At 47.9% G+C, this 21,955-nt stretch overlaps 1 protein-coding gene across 1 annotated transcript; it reads right to left on the reverse strand.

The window, feature by feature from the left end:
• Positions 1-1,223: 1,223 nt before the first annotated feature.
• Positions 1,224-5,523, reverse strand: LOC124692064 (putative F-box/LRR-repeat protein 23). Its single transcript, XM_047225358.1, has 2 exons — positions 5,178-5,523; positions 1,224-2,048 (listed from the first exon to the last, which is right to left on the reverse strand). Exons 1-2 carry the CDS (start codon positions 5,492-5,494, stop codon positions 1,463-1,465), a joined length of 903 nt encoding a protein of 300 aa, XP_047081314.1. The 5' UTR covers positions 5,495-5,523; the 3' UTR covers positions 1,224-1,462.
• Between the last annotated feature and the right edge of the window lie 16,432 nt (positions 5,524-21,955).

Consider the following 21,955-nt stretch of genomic DNA (forward strand, 5'->3'; position numbering starts at 1 on the left):
TGGTCTAAATAAAAAGGAGGAAACTTATCTTGTGAAAAACATTATTTTTAGTACTGAGTTTTATCTTTTTTACACACGTCACATGATAAGTCGATTTTTTTATGAAACAACTTTCTAAGCGTGTAGCACGAGAAGATTTACATGTGAATTTTTGGTTTCAATTTTTTGAAATTCAAAATATGGTAAGATGTATTTCAAAATAGAGGGAGCATATGCTCCCATGTTCCAAAACACCACTCCCAGATGTTTTCTTTTTATGTAGATCACATAAAATATTGGTTCCTCGTGAAACTTGACGAACACATTATTGTGGAGATGTACATGTAGAATTTTTGTCAATTTTTTTATATTTTAAAATATAAATTTTTAGTAGAGAGAGCATATGCATCCGGAAGTCGAATTAAATTTCCAAACTATTTGATCCCCATGCTCGTGACACCACTTTCTAAATAAAAGTTGGCTAAGTCCAATACGAAGCCAAGCAGTAAGAGAAATTCATCCTGCGTAATTAATAATCGAAAACAAAAGTGAAACGGAGAGAAGAGAATCGGTTGAAAGAGCAACATTCCCGGAGAAAGAAGCAGGGCTCACCAAGCTCTCGGCGTGTCGGCGGATGTCGGACTGCTAGCGTCAAGAGGTTATGGTATCGTAAATCACGGTTCAATGGTCAACATTGGTTATCGGGTCCAGATTCTCAACGAATCCCTAAACGCTCAGATCACCTGCCGAACCAATGTAACGTGCATCGGCTTGCACGGGGGTTCAGTTGAACAAAATGATCATGTACGACTGTACGTAGATCGGTAGCTAGTAGAAAAATATCGCGAGAACCAACCTGTGGTTGGATCCGTAATTACTAAGTCAAGCTACCTTAAATTCAACCACGCTTAGATAAAAAAAAAAGCATGAATATCATCTACAACATCAACTTTGTTCTGTTAGATTCATTATACAGTATAGCTTTATGATATGGAGAAGTTTGATTTCAAGAAACCTAGATATTCAAGTAATCTCAAGGGCCATAATGTTTAGTTACGTTAGAAAATATACAAGCGTAGAAATTAATCTTTGCCATTAGATTCTAATAAGGAACAGGTCGTTCAAATTAATTTGAAATAACAATAAAAGAGCTCAAGTTCTACCGCCACTTCAAGTTTCAAGAAGAAACGCCCGAAGATAACAGAACATACCGTCACAATACTTCGCATATACCATAAGGTACAAAACAGAAGATCAGGCCGACCACATTTAGTTTAGGTGCAAGCTCAGGTGCTCTTTTAGGAATCCAAAATATAAGCTACATACAAAGGAGAAGACAACACGAGCAAAATTCTCCAACGTAGAAAGGTCTTATGATGGAAGAGATACAATGGAGATGCCACAAACAGGACGGCTGATAATCATTGTGAACTTCTCGACAAGCCTGTCATGGATGACCAGCCCATGCACATGTAATCACCGGTCATTCAGCCAAATGACCAAGATGTGCGTCCAAGTCATCTTCCTCATCGTCCTCGTCACTAGATCCTTGGGCACCATAGTTGGGGAAAAGAAGCGGGAGGGTATTCAGTGAGAGTGTCTCGATGTATGACTCGTGCTCATAGTCACTGGCTGAGTCCTTGGGTAGCTTCACGTCTTTAAGCCTTGCACACTTCGCTCGCAGTTCTGCATCGATGTGGACGTTGAAGCACTGACGCAGATCAAGGGACTCAAGGTGGTGGCAGTTGTCGAGGATGGCAGCAAGTGCATTGCTGTGTAGCCGGTTGGCGAAGAGTTGAAGGTGACGTAGCTCACGCATGCTGCTGGCTATGTCCAAGGCTTGGTGGTTGTCAAAAGATTCTTCACATGGAATATTGACCCATCGCTTGTTCAGCCGCAGGCGCTTCAACTGCGGGAGTGCTTGGCCAACAGCCTTCATTGAAATTTTGATGGAGCAGGTAGTAAGCTCTAGTTCCTCAAGATGTGGGGATCTCTTGCCCACAGCAACCAAGCCTTTGTCTGAGACCTTCATGCAGTTAACTAGCCGAAGGCTTTTCAAGCCCTTAGTTCTGCAAATCGTAGTACTTCAGTTAGATAAAAGAGCATTGATCAACAACCTGACAGCAAGAACATGCGGTAAGATATCCATAAGTTCCCTAAAGATACAGAAGGTGCACTCTTAAGGGAAAATGGTGGAACAGAAGCTATAATAATTACATATATTGACATATCTTCAGACCAAAAAAATCAAATGCCAAACAAGAAAATTACGACATTAAAATAATTATATATTGCTTATTGAGCTCATCAACTTCTCGCAATTTACCAATTCAAGAAAACGCTTCAGTCCCTTTTGTATCTTTGCGTGGATTGATACTCCACCATACAAGTTGCGTCCAAGCGAAGCAAAACCAACAAATAATAATGCAAGATACCATGCATAAGATGTACGCTCCTCATATAAAAGATAGCTAATCTCATATTGTCAGCTTATATTCCCTAAGCTACATAGTGCTATTTCCCTCCTGCCTTACAAAATAGAAAATACAACGTGGCTATTCATCTAGTCATCTTATATACTTCCCCAAGCTGCATAGTGCAATTTCCCTTGAAAAAAAAAACAGCCTAGTGGAGAACTATGGTAGCACAAGTGCACAACAAAGAAATAAATTCCAGTAATCGATATTTTGTTTTGGCCATGTTACCATCAACTTAACGAACCATGACAATGAACATTAAACCAAACAATCCCAGCAATACTTTCAAAATTATAAGCTATTTTTGTGACCTTAGTTGGTGATATCAATGACAGGCATGTTGCTGTGAGTGCGTGAATAAAGCAACTACATATTCCTTGAAATCCTCACAGGAGCTGTGAAAAAATATCTTAGACATTCATAAGATAGGCAATTAGAACAGTTCGTACAGAATTCAATGAAAAAAATGTTGGTTGGCGGTGCACAATTCCAATGTCTAAATAAACCTGAAGTTAAAGGCCACACATAATATGGATTTAGCAATTGGTCTTATGTCATATGTCAGCTATTAGCCGTGAGACAGTAGTAGAAAATTTCATGAAATCTTTACTTTGAATAAATATGCTTTCATTAACCATCAACCAAAACAGAGAAACACAACCAGAAAACAAACTGGAAGGTTAATTTTTGGAACAGTGGAAGCTTCTGCAGTCTTATACTCTTCTGAAGGAGTTCACCCAAGCATTATCAGTGAACTACACACCAAACCTGGACATCATAGAAGGCAACAAAAACAGCTCTATATACAAGATGGTTATGACCTAGGTAACTGGAAATACAAAAATCAAAGGAAACCCACACTTGGATAGACCATATAATCCACAAAGATGGTAAGAAGTTCACAAAATCTGACGTAAACTCCTCACAGAAGAAGACAACCGAACCGCAGAACATGAATCTGCGGTACCCTCTTCACAGACGATGACCAAAGCAAAAAACATTAATCTCTAGTACCCTCTCACAAAAAAGAAGACCAAAGTACAAAACATTAATCCGAGCTATGTTTCTTGCAAAAAGTAACAAGATATCATCGATACTGAAAACCAGAAACACCACTTGCTATATAAACTTGGGTTCTAAAAAGAGCTAAGATCTTTGTCAAAACAAGGATGCATCATCCCCATTTTTGGTTCTGTATCTTTCCTATTTTTATAGCAGTGCATCAGAAATAGGTTGTTGAACTAATCTAAAACACACGCACACATCATCTCAATACAAAGCAGGTCAGCGTCGAGCGACGAGCATCAAAGAACAGGTCAATCATGTCTCGCTTTGCTGACAATGCATATATCTAGTTCCATGGCTATTCAGTTCACTGGTGAAGGTGTGGACCATATTCCGTTGGACACTACTGCGGGATGATGCATTTGTGTACTATCGAAATTAATTTAACTACACGCAGGTAATACGGATAACGCGTTGCCAATTGATTTAATCTTGTATTCACAATGATAAAAAACATTTTGGCATGACAACAACAAAACACCGTGTTAGTAAAACTTACAGGATCATATATCTCTGTGTATTCACCCACACCAAAGATAATGATAAAAAATGGACTAAACAGAACAAACTCAACCGCCGTCATATAAACAAAGAAGAACCCTTAATTACCTAAAGTTGCACAAAAATCTAGTTTGTAAACACTAAATTCTCATCCTTGAGATACAAACATTCACAAAAGGCATAAACCACTCAGAAAAGCAATATTTCACCCTTGTGGACAGGTCAGAGTTTGCGGCTCTTGCACGGAGTTGACTTGTCAGCTGGGGCAGTCTTGGATGGTCGATATTTTCACCAGGGCAACAATCTCAGAAAGTGATACAGCAACAGGCTCAGCAAGGTGGGGTCATGGTTCTGCATGGCAAAGGTAGTGATCTTTTTCTGGAGGTGGCGGTGTTTTCAGGCCCAATCGGCACAGCCCGATGGGGTCGGTCTTGCTGGTATGTCAGTGCAGGGCCAAGCTGTTAGTGAAGTGACCACAGACTGCGGGCAGTTATCCTCTTATGTGCCCTTTCAGGCGACCAGGAATCTTTTCCAAAGCCAACCAGTGCACAATATCACTAACTGTGATACGTGTTTTCTGAATCGAAAATCGCTGTGAAGCATCCGGGCTGTGAGGCACGTTGACTCATGAGCGGGCGGTGATTGTCGGCTCGGCAACCCTAGAGCTGGGTGTGTTTGTGCTCAGCAGTGTGGCGCTGGTCTCATGTTATGTGGGTGACAGGGCTTTCGTTGCCATAAGGTGGTGTATGGTTTTTGGGCCAGTTTTTTGCTTATAAACAGGAACATTCCACTCTTCTTCATGAACTGCAAGAGGACACTTCCCCTTGAACGTTCCAAACAGAAAACTGAATTTCTATATAAAAACCAAGAATAAGGCCCCAGTACTGAAATTAGAATGCTGCTCGTTCCTCTGAAGTTGGCACATGGTAGCATCACTATAAAAAGTATGGCACCTTATTAGCCCCTTTGATCATAACAACAAGATCAGGATCTACCCATGAAGACTGCGATTAGAAATTCGGAGAACCGATCACACGGATAAGTATGACGGGCTGAAGGCCTAAACCAAACCCAAAAAATCGCACAGTGGGAACAAGTTTCTGATCCACGGCGACCGATAACAATCTTAGAAAGAAGCAGAAGGTGGGTGACAACCTCTTGGCGATGTAGAGGAGCAGCGCGTCGTTGACGAAACAATCGGCGCTGAAATGCTCGAGGCAGCCGTGGGCGCGGTCGACGGCAGCGCGCGCCATGGCTACCATGTCGATGGTGGGGTCGAAGCAGTCGGAGAGGTCCACGCGGCGCCAGAGGTCGGGCTCGCCGGTGGCGACGCGGAGCCAGTTGCGGCACACGACGGCGGTGCCCATGAGCACCTCGGACGCGCCCAGCCGCTTGAACACTGTAAGGAGAGCATCGTCAGGGAGCCCGGCCCAGTCCGGCGCCGGCGGCGGCGCCGGCGGCGTGGTTGCCATGTCGATCTGGCCTAGGGATTTGGGAAGCTAGAGCGGTTGCGGTGTGAGAGGCCAGTGGAGACTGGAGAGGGCTGGGCGTCCCCGGGGGATCTGATTCCCCAGCCCCCGGGTCCCTGGATCAACCATTTTGACGGTTAGATTTGCATGTAGCAAAAAAGCACCTTCGGCAGCAAAAAATCACCCCCGGCAGCAAATGACTGAAGCAAAAAACGGTTCGTTCAGAAAAGAAAATAAAAAGGCTGGGCTCGCTGGAGACCTCGCCGGAGACCACGTAGCAAAAAAAATATGCTAATGTAGCAAAAATGAAAATCGTCGGTGACATCAACGGGGAGCTCGCCGGAGAACTCACCGGAGACCTCGTCGGAGACCCCATAGCAAACATATAGTGCAATTGTAGCAAAACCGCTAAAAAGTTGTAGCAAAAAAGCTATTCCTATGTTGCAAACTCGACATAATGAAGACCTTGCTTGAGACATCAGCGGAACCCTCACCTGTAGCATAAATAATTTGATATGGAAGCAAAACCACAAAATATTTGTAGCATAAATTATATGGTATTATAGCAAAAAAGACATGACATTTGTAGCAAAAGAGTAGCATCGGCTACTTCGCTAGCAGCAATGATGTTTGCCATACGTAGCAGCACCGGCGTGCTTTGGTAGCACCCTCGCTCACCCCTGGTAGCATAGGTGGCATCCCAGCTCACTCCTGGCAGCTGCGTCGGGTGCTCCTAGCAGCGATGAGTTGCCGCCCTTCCTTTGAAGCACCAAAGGCTGCAGCTCCTAGCAAGGTGGCATCTGAGCTTTCTCCATGGCCAAGCTCGGTTCGGCCGTCGCGGTGGCGAACGGCCGCGAATCCGACCGCCGACACCGGCAACCAACTCCCATCGGTAGGGGCGACGGGAGGAAGCGGCGAGCTCGCGGAGGTTTCGCGGAGAAGAGAGGATCCCGTGGGCAGCGGCGAAGTACAAGGTAGATGGGCGACGGAGGATGGCGAGGTTGAGGCGCGCGGCTGTAGGAAGCCACGGGGCGCGGTGGCGGACGAACGAGATGGCGGCGGGAAGCTATGGCGCCAGGATGCGAGCGCGGGGTTCGGCGGAGGGGTCGAAGTAGCGCCGGCAACCGGCGAGGTCGACGGAATCCAACCATTGGGAGGCGCGGGAGTTGCGGGAAGGCGACCGGCGACGAGGTCTCCTGGGAAGAAGCGCAGGCCGTGACTCGTGAGGATAAGGTTGCAGGGAGTTGAAAAGAAGAAACAAAAAAAGAGAGGAAAAGATGGGGCCCACACACGTGGAGCTGTGTCTCCCTCAGTTGTCCGCGTCCGCACGATGCTCTTATCCCGACGGTGATGCACCAGGAGGTTGCGAAGCTGGGAACCCCCGGGGGAAAGCAATCATTTTCCTTTCTAAAACTATGGAACTGTAGCACAGATTGACCCTCCGGCCAAACTATTTCACCCATCTAACCCTTTTGTGTGGCGCCCACACGTCAGTGCCACACTTGACTGTGTGGCGCCCGTGCGGGCGGCACCACTCTTCCATCCGACGTGGCGTCCTCGACGCTGAGGTCTGCACCGATCTGACGTGGCAGGATGTGTGGCGCCATGTCAACACCCGGATTTTTAAGTCCAGATGCCTATTATGCCATACATCGCAATCCCATGAAGATTGTTTTTGCGAGACATAACAGTTGAATATCATAGAGCCATCATTCATTACAATACCAATATAGTCATTACATAAAAATGATCACATGATCCAGTCTCATTACAACACTTGATCTATTGATCATTACATAATACGTAGCGGAAGCGAAGTAGTAGTGGACTATCTATTCCACAGGCAACTCCTGACGTTAGGAGAAGCTCCTAGTTGTCATAGACGTCCTGCTGGCCGTCATCTTCATATTGATGTTCAGCTTCATAGTCTGACCATTTGAATAGCCAGGGACACAGCCGTGAGTACTTTCAAGTACTCGCAAACTAATACTAATGTAAGCACTAGTAGTTCTATTGAGAATGTTCTAAGCTCTAGGGTTATTTGCAGAAAGCCAATTTTAGTTCATAAATACTTTAGTAAAAGACTCCTCATTTGCTAACTAATTTCAGTGGGAACATTAGGTTCATTCCCACAACTCTGTTGTGATTCAAAAACCAAGTCACCTTTCAATTCAATTCACAAGTCATATTTGAAGAAAATTTCTGATGATGGAACCATATGGCCTTTCCAACTGTTCATGACCGCGGACGCGGCTATTCGAATAGGTTTACACTCTGCAGAGGTTGCACACTTGTGCCACAACATTTGATTGCATCCGTCAAGGATAACCTTGAATAATCGTAACTCGGTACGCGGATCATCAACCGTTAACCTTTCACTTACACACCCTAGTATAGGCACCTCTCCCCATGAGCTTGGCCTCCCGGTGATAGCCAACTGTTATCCCGGGAACTGCACAGGGCTTGGGTCGTACATTCACCTCATTTCACGTCATTTCACTTTTAACGGAGGCAGCCTCGGCATAACCTCTATGATGCTTGTTTAGAGGGAACCCATACTAAGATACATAAACTTCCAGTTAAGCCCTACCCATAATCAGGTATTGTGGGGGTACTCAAGAATTGGAATGGTATCGCATCCAACTCAATCATCAAATTTTATCAAGTTCACCAATTCAATTCAAGTCACATTCACCTTCAAAATCTTTCAATGGAATAACTCATCATTCCAAGGTTTTCAAAGTCATTTCAAAATCACATGTTCCCATCTAGAGTAGTCATTTTTAATTTAGCACTAGCAACTAAATATGAGGGGTGCTAAGTAGTTTGCATTGCTTCTAGGCTAACTTTGATGCTCTTGTACCAATCCAATACTAACCAAGTGAAATCATGAATCAAAAGTAACTTTGGTAAATCAATTTCAATAAAGCTTGTAAAGTAAAAACTTGGGATAGGACCATTGAGCATAAAGTAAATTGGGGTAATGCCTTGCTCTTGTAGAGCTTTGCACTTTGCAAGAATATTAGCTTGCCTTGGTTGGTGTATTGATCAAAGTGGTCTTCTTCTCCTTGGAAGTAGACCTCCTCCTCCTCTTGATACTCCTCGGTACTAGCGTCTAAAATCGAATACGAGGTATACAATCACCACACAAGTCTTAAGGCTATACTAGCACACACATGGTTCACACAAGCTATTCATTCATCATAACCCTAATCACAAAAGGGGGCTTGGCTTGTGTGTTAAGAAAACTTGTAAGAGAGAAATAATTTCCTCTCATTGAATCTTTTTACAATTTAATTTCCTCAAATAATAATAAGGTATGATTTCATGTTGCTCAAGGGCAACACTTCATATCTATCCTTTGGGGAAAATGATTTAAATGAGGTACTAACCTCATACCATTTAATTCTTACTTTAACAACAATTTAATGTCTCTAAGTATTCCAATATGAGATGATATAGACTAAGTCGACACATCACTTTGAATTGCTTAGGACCATAATTTTAATGAGAGGGAACCTCTCATATTATTTGAGAAATCATTTTGGATAAGTGTAAATGGACTAGAAATGGCCACCTAGCCACTATTTTGTTCTAGTCCATGATCATACAAACAACTAGGTGATGTTTTCGCATAATCTTGTAGAGTATGTGAAATGTGATTTATGAGAGTTGGAATCAACTCAAAATCACTTAGGGTTGATTTTTAAAATTGTTTGAAGTTACATAAGTCCCTGCCTTGTTATTTTTGTCACATTAATTCTACAACGAATTTGAAGTTGATACTAATGGAGTTGGAAAGAGCTTTTCATAAGCTTTCCAACAATACCAAATTCATCAAATTTGGCCCAGTAGATTTGAAACTATTCAAATTTGAAAATGGCATTTGTGAGCAATTTTTAATTAAACAGAAATTCGGATTTGAATTTAACGGGCCGAGGGGAAAATAACTGGGCCCAATTCATTTAAATGCGCACAGGCCAGCCCACCACGCGTCCAGTACGCGTGGGCTGCCTGACAGGCGGGGGCCACTAGTCGGCGGGGTTACTCACCGAAACGGTACGCAGCGTGTGAGGCGTTGGATTAGACGATGATCCGACGGCGGAGCGTCGTCGTCGTCGGCGGCGAGAAGCAGGTGCTGGCACGGCGGAGGTAGGAAGTCGGCGGCGCTCCTGGGCTCCGGCGATCGACGGCGTTGATGCAGGACGATGTTGCGGATGACGGCGAGGCGGCTGGTGCCGACGGCGACTCCAATGGGGGCCAAAATCGACGTCTTCCTTCTCAGCACCGCCGCAGGCTCTGGCGATCAATTGGATGGCTACGGTGAGGATTGGAGAGGGGAAAGAGGTCGAGGAGGCTCAGTGAGATTAGAGGGGAGGAGTGGTGTGCTTGAATTGAGGAGGGAGGCCCTCCTTTTATAGCGGCGAGGCGAGGCCGAGAGGAGCGGGGCAGGTCATCATCGACGACGCGTCTACAGGGGCGGAGAGGTCCTGGCGATGACGCAGGCGAGCAGGCGACGTCCTGGCGGTGATGCAGGGCGTGATTGCGGTGAAAACGAGGGTCCGTGGCGCTCGTCATCGTCCTCGCGTCCTGGCGTCTGTGGCGGATGGCGTCGGCCCTGGTGTCGTGCACAGGGTTCCCGCGGCCAAGTGGGCTTGTCCATGGCATTGCTGGTGTCACGAGGGTCCTTCTGGCGCAGAGAGAAAAGGGAGGGGGCAATGGAGGTGACCAGACGACGTCGTGGCCGTGCGTGTCTGTGACGCTCACCATGCGCGCTCTGGCGTGCGTGGGCGTCTCTGGGCGTGCACGTCCTGGCGCGTGTGGTGCACCGTTGGCTCGAGCAACGTGTCTTGCACGCTCAGGGGAGTGAGAGGAAGCGAGTTGACAAGGCCGTGCACGTTGGAGTGCACCAGAGAGAGGGGGAGCAAGAGAGTGGCCATGCCATGCCACGGCATGGTTTGTTTAGGTCAAATTGGTGATGATTCAAAGTACCACTCCTTGTCTATTGTGCTTGGCAATGTTCAGAGAGGTCGGTGGAGTACATTTGATGACCTAGGGTTGATGGTGGAGGCAAAGAACTGCTGGACATAAGGTTGCATAGGGTTGGCAGATTATTGCACATAAGGTGCTTGATGAAATGGCCGCAAGACAAATAGTTTTGAATTTTTGAATGAATTTTGATGAGTTGTAATCATATAATAATTGAAGTCTACTGGTGGTGGTGGTGGTGGTCAAATTTGAGTTGATTTGCAAAATCACAAAATGCATATGATCTTAAATCTGTTTTAAAGTCCTCACTTTGCTTGATCATATCTTTGAATCCAAGAAGAGTTTGCATATGAGTTCTTGAGCAAAGTGGTTCACTTTGATGTTGTATTTGATGAGGTGCAAAGAGTTGGCATTGTGTAGTTTAGAAATCTCTAAATAACAGGGCTCAAAGTAGGCATCAGGCTATAATTGTCACAGGTGACCATTAGTGTATGTGAGTTGGAATTTCAATTTATTTTCATTTTGATTTGAGTTTCTTTGATTCCAAAAGTGTTTATAAGTGTTTAGTAACCATTTCCAACCAATGGTGCAAACCAAAATGGTCTAGGTTCAAGATTTGCAAAAATAGCATAAACCATATGTGAGGTATTTTGTGATTTTCTAACTTTGATTCTTTTCTTTTTGTTCTTGCTTTTCTTGGTGATCACAAGGGATCAAGTGTAGGGTTTTAATACATTGGTAAGGTTTGCAAACACTCATCATGGCAAGATCACTCAAGTACACACATACTATGCATAACACTACATGCAAGAATAAAAGTTTTTGTTAGTTGCTAAATTTGAATTTTGGAAACCACCATTCTTATTGATTGAAATTTTTGGGATGTTACAAACCCTTCCCCGTTACAAAAGATCTCGTCCCGAGATCTTAAAGAAAAAAAAACTAGGTACTAAAGAGATCGGGGAATTCCTTCTTCATATCTTCTTCTCGCTCCCAAGTGGCTTCGTCTTCGGTATGGTTACTCCATTGAATCTTCAGGAACTTGATACTCCTAGTGCGGGTGGTCCTGAAAGCTTCTTCAAGGATGCGAGTAGGCACTTCGCGATAGGTCAGGTCCTTGTTGATATCAACAGATCTGTGATCGATGTTCTTGAACACCTCCGTCTTCTCTGGCACTTCTTGGCACTTCCGAAGTAATGATATATGAAACACATTGTGCACAGCTGACATTTCTTCCGGCAGTTCAAGCTGATATGAGACCTCTCCTAGGCGACTCAGAACTTTGAAAGGTCCAACATATCTGGGGGCAAGTTTTCCTCTGAGTTGGAATCTCTGCATTCCTTTGAGGGGTGAGACTTTGAGATACACAAAATCTCTGATATGGAAGGTCATCTCTCGGCGTCTCTTGTCGCCGTAACTCTTCTGTCTTGACTGGGCTGTCTTGAGGTATTCACAGATCTTGTGAACGTTCTCTTCGGCTTCGCGGAGAATATCGGGGCCGAAGACTTGACTATCTCCGACTTCCGACCAATTCAGAGGGGTACGGCACTTCCTTCTGTACAGGGCTTCAAAGGGGGCCATTTGCAAGCTGGCTTGCTAACTGTTGTTATACGAGAATTCTGCGTAAGGCAGGCAGTCTTCCCATTTGGATCCATACTCTAGTACACAGGCTCTCAACATATCCTCCAAAATCTGATTGACTCTCTCGGTTTGTCCGTCAGTCTGCGGGTGATAAGCTGTGCTGAAATTCAGCCGGGTTCCTAGTCCTTCATGTACTTTCTGCCAGAATCTTGAGGTGAATTGAGATCCTCTATCTGACACAATAGACTTCGGGGTTCCGTGCTGGCTGACTATTCTGGAGATGTATAACTCAGCTAGCTTTGGGCCTTGGTATGTGGTCTTGACAGGGATGAAATGGGCGACCTTGGTTAATCTGTCGACCACTACCCAAATGGAATCATTTCCTCTACTTGATTTGGGCAAACCTGTGATAAAGTCCATTCCTACAGAATCCCACTTCCATTCGGGAATCTGTAATGGCTGCAACAGTCCTGCGGGTCGCTGATGTTCTGCTTTGACTCGTTGACAGATATCACACTTGGCGATGTAGCCTCCAATTTCTCGCTTCATTCCGTGCCACCAAAATTGTTCCTTTAGGTCTTGATACATCTTGGTTCCTCCGGGGTGAATGGAATACAGGGTATCATGGGCTTCCTTCATAATGACTTGCTTCAATTCTGAATCTGACGGCACACATAGGCGTCCGTTGTACCAAAGAACTCCTTCTTCATCCTCGGTGAATCCCGGTGCTTTTCGTGCAGCTATCTGACTCTTGATTCCATCAATGCTGGCATTTCCCTTCTGAGCTTCCTTGATTTGACTCATCAAAGTGGGCTGGAGCTCAATGCTGGCTAAGAATCCTTCACTAACTAGTTCAAGCCTAAACTGTTCAAACTCTTGATACAAACTAGGCTGTTCTATTGCGATCATGGAATTCAACTGACACGGCAGTCTACTCAGGGCATCCGCTACCACATTGGCCTTGCCGGGTGATGTCTACTCACGCTTCTTTTCCTATAGACAGTGTTGGGCCTCCAAGAGCAGAGGTTTGTAGAACAGCAGCAAGTTTCCCTTAAGTGAATCACCCAAGGTTTATCGAACTCAGGGAGGAAGAGGTCAAAGATATCCCTCTCAAGCAACCATGCAATTACGATACAAGAAGTCTCTTGTGTCCCCAACACACCTAATACACTTGTCAGATGTATAGGTGCACTAGTTCGGCGAAGAGATAGTAAAATGCAAGTGATATGGATGAATATGAGTGGTAATAACAATCTGAAATAAAGATGGCAGCAAGCAAACATGTAACAGAACTTGTTGGAAACGGTGTTTCAATGCTTAGAAACAAGGCCTAGGGATCCTACTTTCACTAGTGGACACTCTCAACATTGATCACATAACTGAATAGATAAATGCTACTTTCTCTACACTCTCTTGTTGGATGACAAACAACATTCATTGTGTAGGGCTACAAGAGCTCCCTCAAGCCGGAGTTAACAAGCTCCACAACATCCGGTGTTCATATTTAAGTAACCTTAGAGTGCATAATAGACCATTGCAATTATACCGAGTACTAACATAGCATGGACACTGTCACCGTCAGGTTATGAAAGGGGTAATAGATCGCATCAATACTATCATAGTAATAGTTAACTCCATAATCTACAAGAGATCACAATCATAGCTTATACCAAGTACTACATGATGCACACACTGTCAACATTACATCATGGAGGAGGAATAGACTACTTTAATAACATCACTAGAGTAGCACATAGATGATATTCAACTAGATCACAAAGAGAGAGATGCACCACATAGCTACGGTAGAGCCCTTAGCCTCGGGGGAGAACTACTCCCTCCTCATCATAGGAGACAGCAGCGGTGATGAAGATGGCGGTGGTGTCGATGGAGATGCCTTCCGGGGGCACTTCCCCGTCCCGGCGGCGTGCCGGAACAGAGACTTCTGTCCCCCGAATCTTGGCTTCGCGATGGCGGCGGCTCTGGAACTTTTCTCGTATCGTGGCTTATTCGTATCGAAGTTTTAGGTCACCAGGGCTTAAATAGGCGAAGAGGCGGAGTCGGAAGGGTCCTGGGGGGCCCACACAATAGGGGGGCGCCCCCCCTTGGCCGCGCCGCCTTGTGGGGTGGGGCCCCCTGGCTCCCCTCTGGCCCCTCTTCGGTGCTCTGGAAGCTTCCGGGGAAAATAAGATATTGGGCGTTGATTTCGTCCGATTCCGAGAATATTTCCTTTGTAGGATTTCTGAAACCAAAAACAAGCAGAAAACAAGAATCGGCTCTTCGGCATCTCGTTAATAGGTTAGTGCCGGAAAATGCATAATAATGACATAAAGTGTGTATAAAACATGTGAGTATCATCATAAAAGTAGCATGGAACATAAGAAATTATAGATACGTTTGAGACGTATCACCGGGGTGGTAGTGAATCTCCATATCATAATCCTTGATCAACTCTATCCATCTCCGTTGCCTCATATTCATCTCCTTCTGGGTGAAAATATACTTCAGGCTCTTGTGATCCGAATAGATCTCGCATCGATTACCCATGAGGTAATGACGCCAAACTTTCAAGGCTAAGACTACGGCTGCTAACTCCAAGTCATGGGTTGGATAGTTCTGCTCATGTTGCTTCAGTTGCCTTGATAGGTATGATATCACCTTGCCCTCTTGCATCAACACACATCCAAGACCAATCTTGGATGCGTCACAATAGACGTCGAATGGCTTGGTGATATCGGGCTTGATCAAAATTGGGGATGTGGTTAATCTGCGCTTGAGTTGCTGGAAACTCTCTTCACACTTATCAGTCCAGTCAAACTTCTTGTCCTTCTTCAACAGTTGAGTCATTGGTCTTGCGATTGTTGTGGGTATACTTCATGGGTGTACCATCGACAGTGCCTAGATCCGGCAAGCCCGGGTGGCCCACAGATGGTGATGAGGCATGTGGCCCATCGGGCGGCCCAGTTGCTGTTGATCCTGACGGAAGATGTCCGGCCCAGGAGCAGGGAGCCGGATCCGACCGACCTTGAGGAGGAACCCGGATCCATGGAGGCCCATTAAGGGACCCGGATCCGGTACGACGTAGATGCAAGGGCGGATCCTTGGCGTACACGGCAAGACATTGTACCGTAGTTAGGAAACCTGTATCCGGGTAGGACTCTCCATGTAAACCCTAGATCCGTGCGCCTTTATAAGCCGGATCCCGGGAGCCCTAGAGGAAGAACCTAAACTCATTGTAACATCGCGAAAGCGCCCAGATAATTCCAGACAAGCAGCAGTAGGCCCTGTCATCGTGCAGGTGTTCCGAAGCTGGGTAAATCGCGTACCACCGTCCCGTGTGCACTCCGCCCTATGGCCCCTACTTCTTCTCCCCCTCGTGAGGATCCCTCCTCCGGGGTATCGTCGATTAGGCAACGACAGTTGGCGCCCACCGTGGGGCCTGCGGCGTCTGGAGGCCGGAACCGGGAGGGTTCCGCCATGGGAAGCTACGACGACACCATCGCTGTGGGGCGCGTCCTCTACGCCGGAAATCTGCCGATCGTCCCCCCGGATGAGTGTTGGATTCCGGCTAGGACAAACCCCGTCAAGCTCTCCATCGTCCCAGTTGGCGGCATACACATCTTCATCGGGGAAACCGTCGATTCCGACGGAAACCCACTGGTAGGTAACGCAGACGCGACCGCCGCAGAGCTGGACGCGAGTCGCAAAGATCCGATCTGAGATGCAGGAGCTTCCCAAGGAAGATTCCGCCTCGGATCTGGAAATTTCAAAGCCCACCCAATCCACCCTTGAGCAGGAAATAACGGTGGAAGACCAATGCAGATCCGCCTGGGTCTCCCAGGTGTTAGAAAAGCAGAGGTGCCACTTCGTACACTTCTTGGCCCATACCGCCGGAACCGCCCCTCAAGAAGACGGAGCTGGTCCTGAGCAGGTAGAGGCACCGGAAAACGACGCTGTTCCGGATCAGGCTGAGCCTGTCGGAGAAAGCGAAACTCCGGCTGAAGAGTCGATTTTGGGCAATCTGAGCCCAATTTCCGGAGATACCCCCTCCATGGATACTGACGAGTTCAACCGCAAGCTAGGGGAGTACGTTTTTGGTGATCAGCCTGAAGTTGACTCCGCCCAGCCTAAGCAAGTACTTGCAACCGTAGCGGTGCTGGGAGAACCTGGATCAGAAGGGGCAACCACCCAATCCGACCCTCAGCCATCCCGTCAAGGATCTCCAATGTCACGGGAGCGACCCCGCAGGGATTCTTCCTCGGAGGACCTCCTGTCACCTGAAGAGATGGTTGCACAAGCAGGCATGGATGCAGTTTATCGCTCGGATATTCTTAACAAACCCATTACTCCCGAAGACGTAGAAGCGTTAGAAGCTAAGAGATTGGAAATGCTGGCCACAGCCAAGAAGTTTAAGGACACCGCAGCCGCCATGCTAGAGGAAAGGAAGCACGCCGCAGTTTTTTGTGGAAGACTTCATCCAGCGTGAGCAGGAGGTGGACGAAGGACTGGCAAAGGTCAAGGAACTCCGAAAGCATTGGGAGGACAAGATCGTTGAAGCTCATCATGAGGTCGAAAGGGTCCGGCGCGACTTGATAGCTCCCCGCAGGATCACCTTCGCAACTCCAACGGAGCAGCAGCCGTTCGCAACCCCAAAGGACAATATGACGAAGGCTGCAGAGATCTTGAAGAAAAAGAACGAGGAGATCGACATCGACTACGTTCGCACGCTCGTCGCTTCGAGCAATGAGGCAGACAGAGCAAGGCGGACACTTCGCGCAGATTGGAATCTAACCCGGAGCATTGCGTCTCCACTCGCGCACGACGGTGCCGCCATCGAGATGACGAATCGCGAACCGGATCTTCGGAACGCAGAAGGAAAGCCAGAGAACACCCAAATCCAATCCCCGTCCCATCAAGGACGCCTCCATCAGATCCAAGAAAGGGAAAGGATGCAATGTACTCTGGACGAGACAAGTACCGCAACCCCTCTCCTCCACCTAATGGTTACCCGCGTCCCCCTCGCCGCCGTAGTCCAGCCGGAAACACCAGGCCCCAGGGGCATGGTGGGATTGTTATCCGCGACAACGTGCTGCCAAGAAACAGAAACAGGGAGCGCACGCCGGAACCTCGCCGGAATCAGAACAACGATCGTGAGCCCGAGCCTAGGAGGAGTCGGAATGAGGAGCGCGACCTGGAGCCTCGCCGGAGCCAGAACGACCAGGGCAGCCAGCGCCACGGCGAAGGCAGCCACAGGAGCCGGAGCCAGCACCGGGAAGGCCGAGGAGAATCTGAAGGCGGAAGCAAGAAATCGGATCGACCCCCTCGCAGGTCTCCCTCACCACCACCTAGCGGTGGCGGCGGAGGTGGAGGCGGAGACGGCGGCCGGAGATCTCGCTCTCGCTCACAATCTCCTCGCCACGGCCCGCGCGACGCACGGGAACGCCTCAACAAATACAGAACCGACTACATTGGTCCGAAGTGCTTTGGCAGGATGATTCGAGAGGAACCAAAGCCAAGGATGAACCTCAAGCTACCCGGAAACCTGAAGCATTATGATGGCACCGAAAGGCCGGATACCTGGATTAAGGATTACTATAACGCAGTAACCTTTGCCGGAGGAACCCCTAATATCGCCTGCCGCATGCTCCAGTTGTACCTTGTAGGTCCAGCCCGGATCTAGCTCAGTGACCTCGAGAAGAATTCCATCTTTTGCTGGTTTGACCTGAAGACCGCTTTCGAGAAACACTTCAGAGGCACCTACAAAAGACCTGCCACGGCAAGCGACTTGCAAGCCTGTATCCAGAAGAAGGGAGAATCCTCAAGACACTTCCTCACACGATGGTTGGCATGCAGGAACGAGTGCGAAAATGTCGACCACACCACTGCCATGTACGCCTTCATTGGTGGACTGCAGAGGGGAGGATTGCTGAGGCATACGCTCACTCGTTTGGCTAACTCAAATAAACTGACTTTGGATGAAATGATCTCCATTGCCAGTGATCATACTGCCGCCGATGATGACGCAGGCGGTGATCTCGCAGCTACAGCAATCCCCCTACATCAACAAAAGAAGAACCGTGATAACGACAACAGCAGCAGCCATAAACGCAAGAACCCTGATGACCAGAAGAGTGGCGGATCCGAGATGGTCGCCATGGCGTTTCAACACGGAGGTTCAGGAGGCGGAAGAGGACGCGGCCGTGGAGGCGGAGCCGGCAGGGGTCAGCAGCATGGCACTGAGGTCACAGCTGGTGGATCCCGCGCCCCGCAAACCTATGAGGAGTACAGAGACATGCCCTGCCTGGCCCACTTGGATCCGGTTACAGGGAAATCCACTCACACCAACCGCAACTGCAAGTGGGTCAATGATCTAAAGAACGACCCAGAGGCAGGATACAAGCGAGCCCGGAAGCACCGCCCACGCGGCAAGGGAGGCAAGGGCAAGAACAAGGACAAAGAGGAAGACGAGTTCCGAGGCGATGGATGAGGATGATAACTCGCCGGATCCCAAGGCAGGGTCCGCGAGTAAATCCAACCCATTCGAGAAAAAGAGCGTGGGGGCTTACCACACTTTCCTCGGAACCCCAACGGTCCGCGCTACCAAGTCAGCTACCCGGATCCCGAACGCCACGGTTCGGCTGTGCCGCGATATGTCAGGTGGTCGGAAGTCCCGTGCACATTTGATAGGGAGGATCACCCTGCCATTGTGCCAAAAGAATGCTACGCCTTGGTTGTAAGTCCTCGCATAGACGGGTATGACTTCTCCAAATGCCTCATGGATGGTGGAGCCAGCTTGAACATCATGTACTTGGAGACTCTAGAGCGGATGAACCTCACCAATGAACTGCTCAAACACAGCAACACTGAGTTTCATGGCGTGGTTCCGGGTAAGAAGGCGAATTCCCTCGGCAGCATCACACTTCCCGTGACTTTTGGCGATGTTCACAATTTCCGCGAGGAGAAGATCACGTTTGAAGTTGTGCCCTTCAAGAGCTCCTACCACGTCATCTTCGGCAGGCCCACCTACCACATGTTCCACGCAAGAGCGTGCTACATCTACAACAAGCTCAAGATTCCGGGTCCTAAGGGTATGATTACCATATCCGGAGACTACAAAAAGGCTCATGAGTGCGAGTTAGGCGAAGCCGCCTTCGCAGAGTCTGTGATATCTGGAGAAGAGCTGAAAGGCTACAGAGCCGCGGTGGATCCGACTGAAATGCAGACCACCAAGAAGCAGATCTCCGAGCACAAAACCTCCTTCAAGGCCGCGATAGAGACCAAGAAAGTCAACTTCAAGGAAGACGACGATTCCAAGCAGGTCTCGGTCGGAGCCAACATGGACCCCAAATAGGAAGACGCGCTCGTCGAGTTCCTCCGCGCTAACATGGATATCTTCGCATGGCAGCCTTCTGACATGTCCGGAGTACCAAGGGAACTCGCCGAGCACTACCTCAACATAAACCCGGGGCTAAACCGGTGAAGCAAGCTATGCGACGCTTTGGAGACAAGAAGCGTCGCGCCATAGGAATGGAATTAGCAAAGTTACTAGAGGCAGGTTTTGTAATAGAAGTTATCCACACTGATTGGATCGCAAATCCCGTTCTTGTACCCAAAAAGAACACTGAAATACTAAGAATGTGCATCGATTACTCTGGCTTGAACAAACATTGCCCGAAAGATCCGTTTCCCCTGCCGCGCATTGACCAAGTCATTGATTCGACGGCAGGGGCGGAACTTCTGTGTTTTCTTGATGCGTATTCCGGGTATCATCAGATCCGAATGAAGGAGTCTGACCAAAAGGCGACCTCATTCATCACCCCGTTTGGCACGTACTGCTATGTTACTATGCCTTTTGGCTTGAAAACGCAGGTGCCACCTACCAACGTACGATGCAGCGGTGCTTGAAGGACCAAATAGGCCGGAACGTACACGCTTACGTCGACGACATCGCGGTCATGACCCGGAAAGGATCCGACTTGATCAGCGATCTCACAGAAACCTTTGAGAATCTCCATCGGTATAAGATGATGTTGAATCCGCTGAAGTGCGTCTTTGGCGTACCAGCTGGAAAACTCCTTGGCTTCATTGTCTCTAACAGGGGCATTGAAGTAAACCCGGAAAAAATCAAGGCAATTTTGTGTATAAAAAGTCCATCTTGTCTCAAAGATGTGCAACGGCTCACTGGTTGTGTCGCAGCAATCAGCAGGTTTGTTGGCCGTCTTGGCGAGAAGGCACTTCCCCTGTACAAGCTATTGAAGAAAATAGACAAATTTGTCTGGGACGAGGCAGCGGATGCAGCTCTTCAAGGGTTGAAGGACATACTCACCTCCCCACCTATCCTAGCAGCTCCAGGAGAGTCAGAGCCTATGCTCCTTTATCTGGCAGCTACCAACAGGGTCATCAGCCTCGTCATCGTGGTGGAGCGACAGGAAGAAGGTCACGAGTACAGAGTCCAAAGGCCAGTCTACTATATTAGCGAAGTCCTTACGGAGTCCAAACAGCGCTACCCTCACTCTCAGAAGTTAGCCTACGGAGTATTCCTAGGCAGCAGGAAGCTGAGACACTACTTCCAGGAGCATCCAGTAACAGTCGTGAGCAAGGCTCCGCTGTCAACGATTCTCAACAACGCTGACGCAACAGGACGCACAGCAAAATGGGGCATTGAGTTATCCGCCTTCGACATCAACTACAAAGCCAGGACCGCGGTCAAATCCCAGGTCTTGGCAGATTTCGTCGCAGATTGGACAGAAGCTCCGGATATGAACCTGGAGCCGGAACCTGAGACATGGGTCATGCACTTCGATGGATCCAAGCAGCATCAAGGCTCGGGAGCCGGAGTCACCCTGAAGTCTCCTACCGGAGAAGAACTGCAGTATGTTCTGCAGATACACTTCGAAGCTACAAACAATATAGCGGAATACGAGGCTCTACTACACGGATTGCGCATCGCCAAGGAGATAGGGATCAAGCACATTATATGTTGCGGAGATTCAGACCTGATGGCACAGCAAGTAGCCGGAACCTGGAACGCCAGAAACTCCGTCATGGCGGCCTATAGAGACGAAGTTGACGAGATCGCCAAACATTTCCTCGGATACGAAGTCAAGTACGTCAGGCGAGATGACAACACAGCGGCAGATATGCTATCCAAGCTCGGATCCGGCAGGAAGCCAATTCCGCCTGGAATTTTCCTGGAGCATCTCCGGATACCCTCGGTGAAGGGCGCTAACCCGGAAAACCCAGAGGTGGCAGTATCTCCGGCTAGAGAAGTGATGGCTATCATTCCGGCTTGGACACAGCCTTTCCTGGACTACCTCATCGATCAGAAGTTGCCAGAGGACGAGGTCCTCGCGCGACAGATCATCAGACGAGCAAGATCCTACACAATCGTTGATGGACAGCTCTACAAACGAAGTGCAACAGGGGTATTTCTCAAATGCGTCTCCAGTCAAGATGGCATTGAAATCCTCAGAGAGATACATGCAGGGGACTGCGGGCATCATGCCGCCCCCAGGTCACTCGTTGCAGAAGCTTTTCGGCTAGGTTTTTACTGGCTCACAGCTAAAGAAGATGCTGATAAAATAGTCAAGACCTGCCGAGGTTGTCAGTACTACGCTACTCAACCAAACGCTCCAGCCCAAGAGCTGAAAACCATACCTATCACCTGGCCGTTTGCGGTCTGGGGGCTCGATATGGTTGGTAAGTTAAAAAGATCATCTCCTGGCGGTTTTGAATACCTTCTGGTCGCTGTTGACAAGTTCAGCAAGTGGATCGAGGCAAAGCCAGTGAGGAAAGCCGACGGTGCTACGACACTAAAATTTGTCTGCAGCCTCGTGATGAGATTCGGCATCCCACACAGCATAATCACAGATAATGGCACAAACTTCGCACAGG

This window comes from Lolium rigidum, chromosome 2 (genome assembly GCF_022539505.1).
Source record: "Lolium rigidum isolate FL_2022 chromosome 2, APGP_CSIRO_Lrig_0.1, whole genome shotgun sequence".
NCBI lineage: Eukaryota > Viridiplantae > Streptophyta > Magnoliopsida > Poales > Poaceae > Lolium > Lolium rigidum.